This window comes from Humulus lupulus, chromosome 1 (genome assembly GCF_963169125.1).
Source record: "Humulus lupulus chromosome 1, drHumLupu1.1, whole genome shotgun sequence".
NCBI classification, from domain to species: Eukaryota; Viridiplantae; Streptophyta; class Magnoliopsida; order Rosales; family Cannabaceae; genus Humulus; species Humulus lupulus.
The window spans coordinates 185,126,207-185,141,073 of NC_084793.1; the positions used below are offsets into that span (position 1 = coordinate 185,126,207).

Below are 14,867 nucleotides of genomic sequence, written 5' to 3' on the forward strand. Positions count from 1 at the left end.
AAATTACCATCACACCCCTGTAATTAAAATGTGGACCCACATGCATGCATTTAACATCATATTATAATATAATTCACATATACATGCATTTATCAACGAATGACATAATTAAGCAAGTATGACCCTCCCGGCCTACTATTCCCGCCATTAAACCACATCGGAGAATTCAGGACATTACAATATACTTTTGGTCAAATAAGTTGTTATTTTTTTGTTAACTTTCTTTTTATTTACCAAAATGCTTATATTGAAAAAAGTGATTTTTTTTTTACATTTTATGGAAGTAATGTTTTTGGGAAATTCTTTGGTACACCTCGAGTTTTGGGTGTACCAGTACAATCCCTCTTATTTTTTAAACCAGGATGATTTTTGGTTCATATTTTTTTTATGATTGTGTATATTGTAGTTATTTAGAACATACTACAAATTTTCATAAAATTTCGAATAATTACATCAGCGAAATCAAGGTTGAAATAATTTGTTGCACGCGCGTGATTGTTTTTTTTTATGTGCGTAAAAAGTAGTCTGTTTGAATTTTATTTTCGACATTATATTCATAATTTTTTAAAATTTGCAGATCCTCTAAATAAATATAATATACACCGTCATAAAAAAATCACGATAAAAATCATCCCAATGCCAAATATAAGAGGGGTTATACCAGTACACCCAATATGGTGTGTACCCTAGAACCTCCCATTTTTTGTTACCAAAAAATAATTTAAGACTTTCTTACCAAGTGAAGATCGTATTTCACGACAAATGAGAAAAAAAAAGAAAGAAAAAAAAGAAGATCGTATTTTTTTTAAATAAAAAAATCTTTAAAAAATTAATTTTAAATTTGACATAAAAATATAAAAGTTTATTTTTGTTTTTGAATTCTTCCAATAATAATTTGACTACCAACGTCCATAGCAAATGACACGGCGTCCACCTCTAGTCGGGGCATAGCGAAACTGAAATGCAGTCTACGCGCGCTTTCTCTGCCTGTCTCTGAACTTTATAGTGTACGTACTACGTTGTGATACCCACTAAGTTGGCTTCCACCACTGATACGAAACTTGAAGGTTTCTATTACAAAAGAAGGCCCAACTCTTTGATGGGCATGTCTCGTTCGTGGGTTCGAGCTTTGTCAGTTCGGAAGAAGAATGCAACTTTCGGTTTGTTCAATAGTAAAATCATCGGTTTATCTCATAGTTTCAGCAGCTTAGTTCCCAACTCCTGCAAAGAGGCACCCAGAAACTCTTTTTGTTCAACTTCAACAGTTCACAGCTGTGATTCTTCTACTGCCAGTTTAGGTAAATAATCATCTCAGGCCAGCCTCCTGTGCATATTTTGTTTACTTTTGTATTGTGCTATGTAACTTAGTGTTTTTGGTTTTTGTCTGTGTGCTATGTAATTTTTGCTAGAGTGGTTTTGCGTAGAAGGTGTTTGATGAAATACGTGTTTCAGGATCATTGCTTAATAGAGCCTCTTTACACGGCATTGGAACCCCATCTCGGGGTTGGGACTGCTGTAGGTCCATTTCTGGCCTTCCTCATTGTTTTCTTCAGGATTCTAGAGAATGTTGCTCACTACCCAGTAATGAATTGTTAGATTCTGATTCCTCCATTGGTACAACTACAAATGGGGATTTTGGATCTTCCTCAGGAACCCATGTTAAGGTTGATGCTTTCACAACTGGGAAGGTTGAGGAAAGGTACCAAAAGCCTGTAGATTTTACCACGGTGAACAAAAATCTTCTTCCAACTGTTGTTCTTGTTGGACGCCCAAATGTGGGCAAGTCGGCGCTATTTAATCGGTTTGTATCATTTCTATCATCTATAGTTGTTAGTTTGTCTAAACCTATAATTTTTATTTACAAATTTAAATTGTGACTTTTATTTATTTCTTTTAATATAGGTTAATTCGGAGAAGGGAGGCTTTAGTCTTCAACACTCCTGATGATCATGTTACCAGGGACTTTAGAGAAGGCATTGCAAAATTGGGTGATTTACGATTTAAAGTACTGGACTCAGCTGGTTTAGAAACTGCAGCAACTTCAGGATCCATTCTTGACAGAACTGCAGGAATGACGGCAAATGTGCTTGGAAGATCTCAGTTTGCAATATTCTTAATTGATGCAAGGTTATTTAATGGGTGTTAAATGTTTCCCTGATGTAAAATATACAAGTCAAGAAAATATAAAATGACAGTATATTTTGGAAAGAAAAAATCACTATATTTCACACTTGTTATTTGTGTAGAAATGATTTTATTTTATGATAGAGAGATCCATATGCTATTATCTAAGAGTGAGTTCATTGTTGTAGCATGGAAAATACTAAAAAAATGCCTTGCACTATTTACCCTTGTTTCATGCTCTCCTTTTTAAGTATGATATTTAATTCTTTCTTTGGTGTTATCTTATGTTACTAGAATTGGACTGCACCCTCTTGATGTGGAGGTTGGAAAGTGGTTGCGGAAACATGCACCTGACATCAAGCTTGTAGTAGCGCTGAACAAATCAGAATGTTTTTTTGATGGCAATAACTCTCTTGTCTCTGTAGCTGCTGAAGCTTACAGATTAGGATTTGGAGACCCAATAGCTATATCAGCTGAAACTGGACTGGGTTTGCAAGATCTTTATGAGGCTTTGAGGCCTAAGCTTGATGATTATATGCTCAAAGTCTTGAATGGTAAAATGCATTTTGATTATCCTTTTAAAATGATTATGCATTTCTTAGATATTTGTTCTTATCAAATGATAAGTTCCCTAAATTATAATTGTGCTCAAGCATTTATTTATTTTTGAAACAAAACCACAACTTTATTTATTGAGGTAAAAGTACAAACAGATTAGGAGAAAGCCTTAAAAGAAAAATAAAAAACTAGGAGGCTCAAAAGAGCACATTACATGTAAAATTGCCAATCTCTGCAAAAGTTAGAGAATATGACATCTTGGAATTCTTTGCTATCAAAAAGCCATAAAGCCACCCAGTATTTAACTTTTTTCCAAAGAGAAGCTTTTTTTTTTCTCGATTCCTTCAAATATTCTCTTGTTCCTTTCAAGCTATAAAACCCACCAAATAGCTACTACTCCTGCTTTCCATAAGGCTTTTTTTAGCTACTACTCCTGCTTTCCATAAGGATTTTTTAGCTTTATTACCTGACACATGATGGATTAGTACTCCACTGCAGTTGTTTGGAAAACACCCCGCCATATTGAGTTCCCTCAAAAATTTAGACCAAATGGTTAAGGAGAAAGAGCAAATGAAGGAACAAATGATTTATATCTTCTCCGCAATTCTTACATGAAGCACACCTTCTTGGAGAAAGCATCCAAAGGGGTCTTCTCCTTTGAAGATTTTCATGGACACTAAAATGATTGAGGCACAAAAGCCATACAAAAACACGCATTTTGGAAGGCATAGGACATTTCCAAACCTAATCTGTCCATTTTACAAGTCTAGGTGAGACCTCTCTCACTAGCATGTTGAAGGCTGATTTGCAAGAAAATATTTAAGAGGAATCACCTAACCATACTCTTCGATCTTCCAAGACCTAGCAAAGATTTTGATTTAGAAGATAGGCATTCATATCTAAGAACTGAATGAACTCTCCATCGTTTAAGCTTCGGGTTAGGTGAAAATTCCAGCTGCACTCCCCACTCTCTGTGACAAAAAAAGTCAGCTATGGCTTCAGTTTTTCTTGACGCCTGACAAGATTGGGAAAGACTTCAAGGAATGGTTTGTCACCTAACTACATATCCTCCTAAAACCTGATATTCATTCCGTTTTCAACCTTGAGCTTCACCAACTGATTGAAATACTCATTAGGGATACAATTCCTCTCCATGGATGTCTAGAGGACAATCTCTCCCACTCTTCAAATCCCAACCGTTGTCTTGAATCTATACTTGTTTTTGATGTTCTTGTACCGCAGGGAATTTTTCTCTTTGGGAAACCTCCATAACCATATCATTTGAAGAGCCTTATTTCTTTCCCTCAAGTTACCTATTCCCAAGCCTCCCAATCTCTTTGGTTTACCACATCTTACCAAACCACCAAATGTTCCCCACCATCCAATTTTCTGCCTTCCCTAAAGAAATTCCTCATCAACCTCTCTATCACCACAGTGACTGAAACAGGTGCCTTAAATAAGGATAAATAGTAAATAGGAAGAGATGAGAGGACTAATTAAATACGAGTAAGCTTTCCTCCCCTGGATAAGTATGCACATTTCCAACCTGCTAAACTCTTGGACACCCTTGCACGATTGGTTCCGAAAAGTTAAAATATCTTGGATTATCCCCAAGAGGCATACCTAGGTATTTCATTGACAATGATCCTAAGGTCTCGACAAATGCTGTAGTGGGATAACTTGTGGATATTGACTGTCATGACTATTGATTTCACTTATTAGCATGTGAAGCATTTTTCTATGTGTCGACACTGTATAGAATCCACCCCTGTCTTTTTTTTTTAATTCTGGATGTGGTGTTGTCCTTACAAATTATTAATACACATGGGTACTGGGAAGCTATGTATAACACATCTTAAGTTCTTATGGCTTACTTATTTATTTTTATTTTTGTATTTACAGAATTTGGTGTATATTTGAATTTAATGAGATCAGAGTGAAAATTGTAGTGTCATTGTATCCAAGCTGTCAAATTGTTTTACAAATCTTGAGAAATAGATTATATTATAATTCTAAACCAATGTCAAAACAATGTTAATTGTCCAAATGATGTAGTTGTTGAAAATAGTACAGTTAGTGGGCTTTTGGTAGGGTTAATCTTAGTATGGAAACGAGAATCTCAAGACATTATCTTTTTTTTTTCTTTTCTTTTTTACCTTTACCTTCCAAGGGGATAATCTTAAACTCATCTAAACTTCTGGGTTTTAGATTCCTTCCGTTATAAACATGTGGGATCCACATATAATTACATAAAAACAACAAATTATAACATTCCCAATTACAATCAAATAATGTTATCTAATATTGCCATAAATCTAACACAAGATTACCATGCACAACCAGACACTATTTTACATGATTTAAGACAATCACATTTAACTTTCCCATTAATAAAAAAAACTTTGAATTTCTCATACCAAGCACCCTCTTAGGATCAGGAGATGGGAATAGTCATATACTATACCTGTGGTCTAGTATTTCTTATTGTAACTTCCATAGACCACTTTTCTTTTTGCCCCTTCATCCTTATAAATCTGAAATCAGACATTTTTGACAGTCTAAAATCTTGACGACTTTGAAGCTAAGCTGACCTAGTTGGGAATAGGTAGTCTGACTCCCAAAATAGGCTTTGATGGTAGTTGCCTATCCTTCATTAACTTGATTTTGGCTCTTCTAATTCACGGGACATTAACACGAATATATAATATACACATATGGCTCCTTAATTTGAACCTGAAATTCTTTGACACTTTTGAGAGTCTAAAATCTTGATGACTTGGTATGCTTGGCTGACCTAGTTGGGTATTGGTGTAACTCCTGGCATTGTAGGCTTCCATGATAGTTGTCTATATTTCACTAAGGGACAATAGCATGATTTATAACACGTATTATATGCTTATGGCTCAATAATTTACGTGATTTTAAATTGTTTCTTTTATATTAACCTTGTGAATGTGACAAGAGATTTTGATCATTTTGGTTATGGAGTATGTTTTTCCAAAAGATTTGTGTCTATTGTATGGTCATTATATGATACTTGAGTGGATAGACTCCTAATTTTAATTGTTACCATGAACTCTTACTGATGCTAGATGAAGATGGTGAGGGGAGTAATTTGAGTCACGAGACTCAGGACAGCAGTTCCTCTGAGGTTGAGGAGAGTAAGTTGTCATTACAGTTAGCGATTGTGGGAAGGCCCAATGTTGGGAAATCAACCTTGTTGAATTCATTGTTACAAGAAGAGCGTGTTTTGGTGGGTCCAGAAGCTGGATTGACAAGAGATTCTATCAGAGCCGAATTTAAATTTCAAGAGAGAACTATATACCTGGTGAATAGTCTTTTTTAATATTATTATCATTTTATCAATCAAGTTTGGACCTCTTTCTGATTTCAGTAATATGGATACTACCATTCATCAATATTTTCACATAGTGATGAATGTAGTGCTTTGACTTATCTGAATTCATGTAATCAGGGCCAGGGTTTATTCTTCATGTTCTAGCTGGACTTTGATTGTTCATCAATGGTCCATTTCCTTAGTAGCTTTCTATTTGGGACCTCTTCTTTTTGTTGTTGTAAATAATATCATCAAACAAGCTCATGTATCAAATTTAAAAATTAATTGAATATTATATCAGAGTTTACCAGTTTAAAATTGTAGTTGGCTTTGGTTCACCAACTTCATGGTTTCATAACAAGTCTTGCAGGTTCTTTTGTTGCTGGTCTTTCATGTTGATGTTGGAATTGGCTTTGAAATAATTTTTCAGGATTTTATTTTTATTTTTTTTACTTGAAACGTTTTCAGGATTTTTCATTTCATAATTATAGTATTTTTTTTCCCATAATATTCTCAGGGTTTTCAGAAAGTGTTTACTCAAGTTAGAGGCGTCATTTATTATAAAAGCTAGGTACTCTTACTTCAAACACTGTGGGATACTAACACTATTTGATGGCAGGAATAGTTTTATTTTTTTCCCCTTCTTTTTGGATACAGTGTCTCTATGCCTTACAGTTGTGAGCTTGCAATTAATAGTTAGAGAAAGGATTAAATAAAGTTGTTTTGTTCTGTTATAAAGCTAACTTAACTGTTAAGACTTATAATGCATATTTTTAGAAGTTTGCCAAGGTTGCCGGGAATCCATTGCACTCAAGCATTGCTGGAATATAGTTATAACTGCTGTAGTCATTGCTCTTTATGTTCAACTTGTATCTCCCCTGTCTTAAACAAGTCTATTATTTTTTGATTTAATTGAATTTCGATGTATCTTTTCATATCTAAATCTAAATTGAATAAAAAAGTTGGATTCAAGTCATTTTTTTTTTCTGTTGTGGTTTTCTGTTCAGGTTGATACTGCAGGTTGGTTGCAGAGGACAAAAGATGAGAAAGGACCCTCATCCTTGAGCATTGTGCAAACAAGAAAGAGTCTAATGAGAGCTCATGTAGTTGCTTTGGTGCTTGATGCTGAAGAGGTTTGTTATGAATCTTCTTCACATTTACAGAAATATGGTGAACTGACGTTATTTAGATCCCTGTTTTTTAATGCTAATATACTTTAAAAGAAAATACATTCATGCAATCAATTTTGTGGTAATTATTTCCTCACTATGCAAATTGGTCTTCTTGGATGGGGTGTCAAGATATGGGATATGATAAAAGGGAATTGTACCTAAATAGGAACAAAAAGTTCTTAAATTACACTTTTAATATTTATTTTTATTATACTTTTGTTTTTTGTATAAACTTTTCCAGGATCATTTTTGGGCATTTCTAGGAGTAATTGGAGAGAGAAATAAATTAGTTTTTAGACATTGTTATTTCAAGTGCAAGAAAAAACCATTTATATTCTTTTTTCTTGATCAACAGCAGTTTGTCAAGAATTAACTCCAACAAAGCTATGACTGAAGAGGTTGACGTTGTTTACAAAACTTATTCTATATTGATTCATTGGCATTTGTCTTTGCTATAATTTACAGATTGTGAAATCTAAGAGAAGTATGACTCATACTGAAGTAGTTATAGCAAGACGAGCAGTAGAAGAAGGGCGTGGTTTAGTTGTAATTGTGAACAAAATGGATCTGTTGAGAGGGCACAAAAATTCTACCTTATATAAGAAAGTTATGGAAGCTGTTCCCGAAGAAATTCAGACTGTTATACCTCAGGTATGCATGCACAAATGTTTGCTCTATGTAATTTTTTTTTTGTTGAAGTATGTATAATTTGAACCCATATTTGGTATTTATATAAGTATATATGTTTATAGTATTATCTATGTATTTTCCTCTTTTTTACAAGCACGGGTAGGATTTCTAGTGTTGGGAAAGTCGGGGTCCTCCCTGACCCTTTGAATGTTATTAGCACGGCCAAGACCATTGATGCGGCTACTATTGTCGTATTATTGATTAAAAGATTATTAAAGATTGCCAAATATTAACTCTTTACATAGTTCATCATGTAGCAGTACAAAACATCATAAGACAGAATTTTTATTGGACACTTCACGAAAACATGTATATATTGTTGCCAGTTTTATCGTGCATGGTGGACTTTGCTTTGAAATTTATTAAAGCCATGAACTAGGGAATAGGTCTGGGAAAATTATAAAGGCATCTAAGGAAAATAGATTGTGGAGGAGCTAAGAATATTTGACATAAGCACATAGAATACATGGGCAGTCGTCACTTTATATGTGTTAAATATTTGACATATGCACAAATATTCAAAACTATACTAAATACTATGCTAGGAATGATAAAAATTACAAAGATAGTGATTTAGGATTGTTAGTGCGGTCAATATTTGTTATTGTTAGGTTGTTAGAGTTTTATTCCTTGGTTTTAGGAATATTGTTATCAGATTTTTTTTGTATAAATATATGTATTATAAGCCCTAATGAATAGATAGCAGAGATATACGATTAATCTCTTTCTTTTATCTTTTTTTAATATTTTTTCTTGCTGAATATACTTTCATGGTATCAGAGCTGAAAAAATATTCAGCAATTGAGAAAATATGACTTCGACAGGGGTAAGCGAAGATCAGGTTCAGACTGAGTCTTTGAACTCAGTTCCACCGGGCTTCAAAATTACTCCTAACTCTCTCTCTGAAAACTTATTTTTCCATCAAATTTCGGCATTTAAATTAAATGGATGAAATTTTTTAAGCTGGTCCCGATCGGTCCAGCTGGTAATTCGTGGGAAAGGGAAGATCGGCTTCATCGATGGCTCCAAACTACCTCCAAAAGATTCAGACCCTTCCTATTCCGATTGGGGCATCAATAACTCAATGGTGATGTCGTGGTTAATTAATTACATGGAGAATTCTATTGCTGAAATTTATCTTCTTTATTCAACGGCAAAAGAAATTTGGGATGTCGTAACTATGGCTTATTCTGACCTTGAAGATGCTTCTCTGATGTTTCATCTTCCTACTCGGGCTCGCACTCTTCGACAAGGTGAAACCAATGTTACTTTATATTTTAATAATCTAACAAAACTCTGGCAAGAATTAGATTTGTTTTCTCCACAAAAATGACATGACCCTAAAGATGCTGAGATTTATCGCAAAATCCTTACAAAGGAAAGGATCTATGATTTTCTTCCCGGACTGGACAGCAGCCTAGATCATGTACGCAGCCGAATTCTCAGCAACAAAACAATCCCTTCCTTGGACGAAATTTTTGCCGAAGTTCGTAGAGAAGAATCTCGCAAGCATGTCATGCTTCCTTTCACTGTCCAACAAAAAAATCCTTCTTCTCAAGAGGCTTCGGCATTGGCTGCTCGTAATGTTGATAATCGCAACTCTAAGAAGTCATCTCAGTTTTGTGATCACTGCCAACGACCATACCACACAAAAGCTACCTGTTGGAAGCTTCATGGCAAACCAACTGATTGGGTTCCTCGTCATCTTCGTGGCACTGAGAATAAAGCATTACAAACTTCATCTTCTACCGAGGGTGACAGTCCTTTCACAAAAACTTAGTTGGATCAGTTGAGTAAATTTTTTTCTGGGAATTCAGTTGTGTCAACAACACATGGTACAACACTTTCTGCTATTGCAGCCACCTCTTCTTCTGCTTCAGCCCCTTGGATTATTGACTTGGGTGCTTCTGATCATATGACGGGTAATAGATCCTTGTTTTCTAATTATTCTCCATATAATGGTAATCGTATGGTCAAAATTGCTAATGGTTCTTTCACCCATGTGACTGGCATTGGTTCAGTTCCCCTTAATCCCAATTTTTTACTTGAAAATGTCCTTTACGTACCTGAGTTATCATGTAACTTGCTGTCCATTAGCAAGATAACTGCAGATCTCGGTTGTACGGTCAATTTTTCACCAAGTTTATGTGTTTTTCAGGACCAGGTCTCGGGTTAGATGATTAGGAGTGCTAAGGAAGTGTCAGGACTATTATTTTTTGCATAAAAGGTCTTCGAATGGGAGTGGGAGCAACTGCCTTCTTGTGACCTAATCTTCCTCTTCTCGTCGTAATAAAGTGATGCTTCTTCATTATAGATTAGGTCATCCTAGTTTTTCTTATCTATGTCGTTTATTTCCTAGTTTGTTTTCACATAAAGACTCTTTTGTTTGTGAAACATGTTTACTTGCTAAACATACTCGGGTTTCTTTTCGTATGCATTCTTATAAACCATTTAAACCTTTTTCACTTATTCATAGTGATTTATGGGGTCCCTCTCGGATCTCATCTGTTTCTAATAAAAAATGGTTTGTTTCATTTATTGATGATTATACTCGTGTGTGTTGGGTATATTTGCTTCATGAACAAAATGAAGTTTCTGATATCTTTGAAAATTTCTATGTCATGATTGAAACACAATATGAAACAAAAATTCAAGGTCTACGAACTGATAATGGTATTGAGTACTTTAATTCTGTCCTTAGTTCATTTCTTCTTAAAAAAAGGATTATTCATCAGAGTTTGTGTTAACACCCCTCAACAAAACATGGTGGCTAAATGAAAAAATCGTCATCTTTTGGAAGTCTCTCGAGTCTTTTATTTGGGGCTAATGTCCCAAAACGTTTCTGGGGTGGTACTCTTTTGACAGCCTGTTTTTTAATTAATCACATGCCTTCCAAAGTTCTTAAGTTTCAAACTCCTTTACAATGTCTACAAAAATCTTTTCCTAATAACAGATTTTTTTTCAGAGATTGATCTCTGTGGATTTATTTCAGTAATTAGTTAGTTGACCACAGCTGTAAATAGGGATCAATTTGGTATTAATACCAAATATTTTGTATATTTATTCTTTCTAAAATTAGGGGATTTTTATAGTTGTACTTTCTAGAATTAGTTATTTGTATTTATTAGGTCAGATCCTAGGTTGTATATATATTCCCTTTCTTTGAGATAATAATACACAGAAAAATATTCAAACAATCACAATCTCAGAGTTTTTGGCTGCTCAGTTTTCATTCACGTTCATACTCAAAATCATGGCAAACTTGAACTACGTTCTAATAAATGTGTTTTTCTCGGCTATTCATCTCTTCAAAAGGGATATCGTTGTTTTTCTGTTGAAAAAAATAAATATTTCATTTCTAAAGATGTCACTTTTTTAGAGAATCAATATTTTCTTTTAAGGAAATTCAGTCTCAGGGGGAGAATTTAAGTGATCTGAATTTTCTTGATCAATCTACCAACTCCCAGTTAAATTCAAATTGAGAATATTTTTGGCTGCCTCAAAGTTCTCTAGCCCCAACGCAAAATTCTGCTCCTAGTTCTTCTTCAATACCTCAATTATCTCCAGTTCCTGTGCCTCAAAATTCGCACTCAATTCCTGATATTTTACCAGAAAAACCTCCTATTATTACTTACTCTAGGCGAAGACCTGTTATGCAAAAAGATAGCACTACCGAGCAACCTACACCTCAAGAATCTGATCTGGGTACAGGTAATGATTTACATATAAATGAAATTGAAAAAGGAATTGTTCTTCCAATTGCTCTAAGGAAAGGATCCCATAGCTGTACTCAGCATTCTATTTCTAAATTTGTTGGCTATTCTCATCTTTCTAAACAGATGCAAGCACTGGTTACTAATTTATCAACCACGGAAATTCCTTCCAATTTTGAAGAAGCCTACAAAGATAGCAATTGGAAACATGTTGTTCTTGAAGAAATGAGAGCTCTAGACAAGAACAATACTTGGGAGGTTGTTGATCAGCCACGTGGAGTGGTTCCAGTTGGGTGCGGATGGGTTTTTACTGTTAAGTATAAAGAAGATGGTTTGATTGAACGATACAAAGCCAGGTTAGTGGCTAAGGGTTATTCACAAACTTACGGGATAGATTATCAATAAACTTTTACACCTGTTGCAAAAGTTAATACCATTCGTGTGTTGTTATCCCTTGCTGCCAATTTGGACTGGACTCTTCAACAATTAGATGTAAAAAATGCCTTTTTGAATGGTGATCTAGAAGAAGAAGTGTATATGGAATTGCCACCTGGATTTGACTCAGAGAAAAAATATGGAAAGGTATGTAGACTGAAGCGATCATTATATGGATTAAAGCAGTCTCCTCGTGCTTGGTTTGAGCGATTTACCAAGGCTGTTAAAAAAAATGGTTATAGACAAACTCAAGCAGTTCATATACTTTTCTATAGATTGAGTAATGGAAAGATAGTAATCTTAATAATGTATGTTGATGATATAATTGTTACTGGCAATGATGGAGTTGAAATTAGTAGAATAAAAGGAAAGCTTGCCGAAGATTTTGATATGAAAGATTTAGGGAATCTTCTGTATTTTCTAAAAATGGAGATCGCTCGAAATAAGGATGGAATTTCTGTTTCTCAACGGAAATATGTTCTGAATCTGTTGAAAATTACAAGAATGTTGGGATGTAAACCTGTAGAGACACCTATGGATGCTAATGTAAAGCTTAGTCAAGACCATTTTGATGATCAACCAGTCGATAAAGGGCAATATCAGATATTAGTTGGTAAACTTATTTACTTATCTCATACAAGACCAGATATAGCTTTTGCAGTAAGTTGTGTGAGTTAATTTATGCATGCACCATCTAAAAGTCATCTTGATGTTGTGTACAAAATCCCCAAGTATTTGAAAGGCACACTTGGGTGAGGTTTATTGTTTAAAAAGCGGAAAAACAGAGGAGTGGAAGTGTATGTTGATGCTGATTGGGCAGGCTCTCCTATTGATAGACGTTCAACTTTAGGGTAATGTTCTTATGTTTTTGGTAATCTTGTGACTTGGAGGAGTAAGAAGCAACTAGTGGTAACCCGAAGTAGTGCAGAAGCTGAGCTTAGAGCTACATCTCTTGGTATTTGTGAAGCAATATGGTTGAAATTACTTTTACAAGAGTTGAAAATTGAAGTTAGATTTCCCCTTCAGGTTTACTGTGATAATAAAGCTGCAATTTTGATAGTTCACAATCTTGTTCATCATGATCATACTAAACATGTTGAAGTGGATTGACATTTTATTAAAGAGAAAATTGATGAGGGCACAATTAATATTTCTTATGTACCATCTTCTCATCAAACTGCTGATATTCTAAGAAAAGCCTTGTTCAAGCCTATGTTTGAAAATATGAAGAACAAGCTTGGTTTGTTCAATGTGTACTATCCAGCTTGAGGGAGAGTGTTAGCGTGGTCAATATTTGTTAGGTTGTTAGAGTTTTATTCCTTAGTTTTAGGAATATTGTTATCAGATTTTTTTTGTATAAATATATGTATTATTAGCCCTAATGAATAGATAGCAGAGATATGCGATTAATCTCTTTCTTTTATCTTTTTTTAATATTTTTTCTTGCTGAATATACTTTCAAGGATTAACATTTGCAACAGGTGACTGGAATACCAGTTGTATTTATAGCTGCAGTGGAGGGTAAGGGCAGGATGGCTGTCATGCACCAAGTCATTGATACATATGATAAATGGTGTTTAAGATTGTCCACTGCTCTCCTCAACCGCTGGTTACGAAAGGTCAGTTGAAAATGGTCTTTCATTTTCTCGTATTTAAAACTAAAATGGTTAAATGGGTAGTCAACTCTCTTTCTCTATAACATCCCTATTTGGCCAGGTTATGAGCAGGCATTCGTGGAAAGATCAGGCTGCACAGCCCAAGGTCAAATATTTTACACAAGTAAAGTCCCGACCGCCCACTTTTGTTGCCTTTGTGAGTGGGAAAACACGGCTTTCAGATACAGACATCAGGTTCTTAACAAAGTCTTTGAAGGAAGACTTCGATTTGGGTGGAATTCCCATCAGGATCATGCAAAGAATTGTTGAAAGAAAAGTTTCAGGGAGCAATAACAAGCCTACCAAGTCGGCTGGCAAAATGGCAGACAGAATCTGGTCTGACAAGAGAAATGCCTCTACTTAACTAACATTCTTAGGTTGAAGAGTCGGCTTATTTTTGCTTTCCCTCTAGTGAAGTGTTGAATATCAAGGAAATCCTTTGATACTGAGATTCGGAGATTCGGTATGGGAGGGTTACAGTTTTGAGCTTTTGCGTCTGTGTTATGTATTACAAAAAATTCATACAAATGATAGTTCTTGTATTCAAAATATGTACATTTCAAAGTTGGGGAGAAACAGCCTAAACATTAGGGGTGCACGGCAAGCGGTTTGTGCTGTTTTTTTATTTGACAGTTTTAGAAAAATGCAATTCATAATTAGCCAATAAGTGTGTGGTTTTAGTAGTTTTTTATAGTCGGTTTTATGTGGTTTATGGGCGGGTTGAGTTGATTTAAAGTTCAAAATTATTAATTAATAATATTTAAAAAAAACAAAAATTTGTAGACCATAAAATTTAAATTTATATCATTTTTTATCATCAATGTAATCATGAATAATAACTTGATAAAATATTATCATATCTCAAACTTGAAACTAAACTTTACAAAATAAAATTATAATAATTATCTAAAAAATTATAAATGGTATTAAAATTATCAATCCACACTTTAATAATTTTAACAATTTGAGTTTTGTTAAGAAAAATTTCACTAACATAAAACCATTAATACAAGAACACTATTTCTTTTTTCATCTATATTTCCTAAACAATTTTTTACTTATAATTCTTAAGTTACTACCATTAATCTCATAGTAATGAAAGCTTTTATTAAAAAATATTAAATTTTTGGACTACCATATTTATATATGTATGTATAAATATAAAGAATACTACGATTCACAT

General features: G+C 34.3%; 1 protein-coding gene and 1 long non-coding RNA gene across 2 annotated transcripts; both read left to right on the forward strand.

Moving 5' to 3' along the window:
• Nucleotides 1-892: 892 nt before the first annotated feature.
• LOC133801278 (uncharacterized) lies at nucleotides 893-14,476 on the forward strand. The gene is made up of 9 exons (XM_062239454.1): nucleotides 893-1,298; nucleotides 1,453-1,801; nucleotides 1,903-2,127; nucleotides 2,419-2,678; nucleotides 5,775-6,010; nucleotides 7,027-7,152; nucleotides 7,657-7,842; nucleotides 13,511-13,648; nucleotides 13,746-14,476. The coding sequence occupies exons 1-9, from the start codon at nucleotides 1,100-1,102 to the stop codon at nucleotides 14,046-14,048; spliced, it is 2,022 nt and encodes a 673-aa protein (XP_062095438.1). The 5' UTR covers nucleotides 893-1,099; the 3' UTR covers nucleotides 14,049-14,476.
• LOC133801289 (uncharacterized) lies at nucleotides 7,860-13,504 on the forward strand. The gene is made up of 3 exons (XR_009876814.1): nucleotides 7,860-9,803; nucleotides 10,040-11,592; nucleotides 11,721-13,504. It is a non-coding gene; the product is annotated as an uncharacterized LOC133801289 (long non-coding RNA).
• Nucleotides 14,477-14,867: the final 391 nt, after the last annotated feature.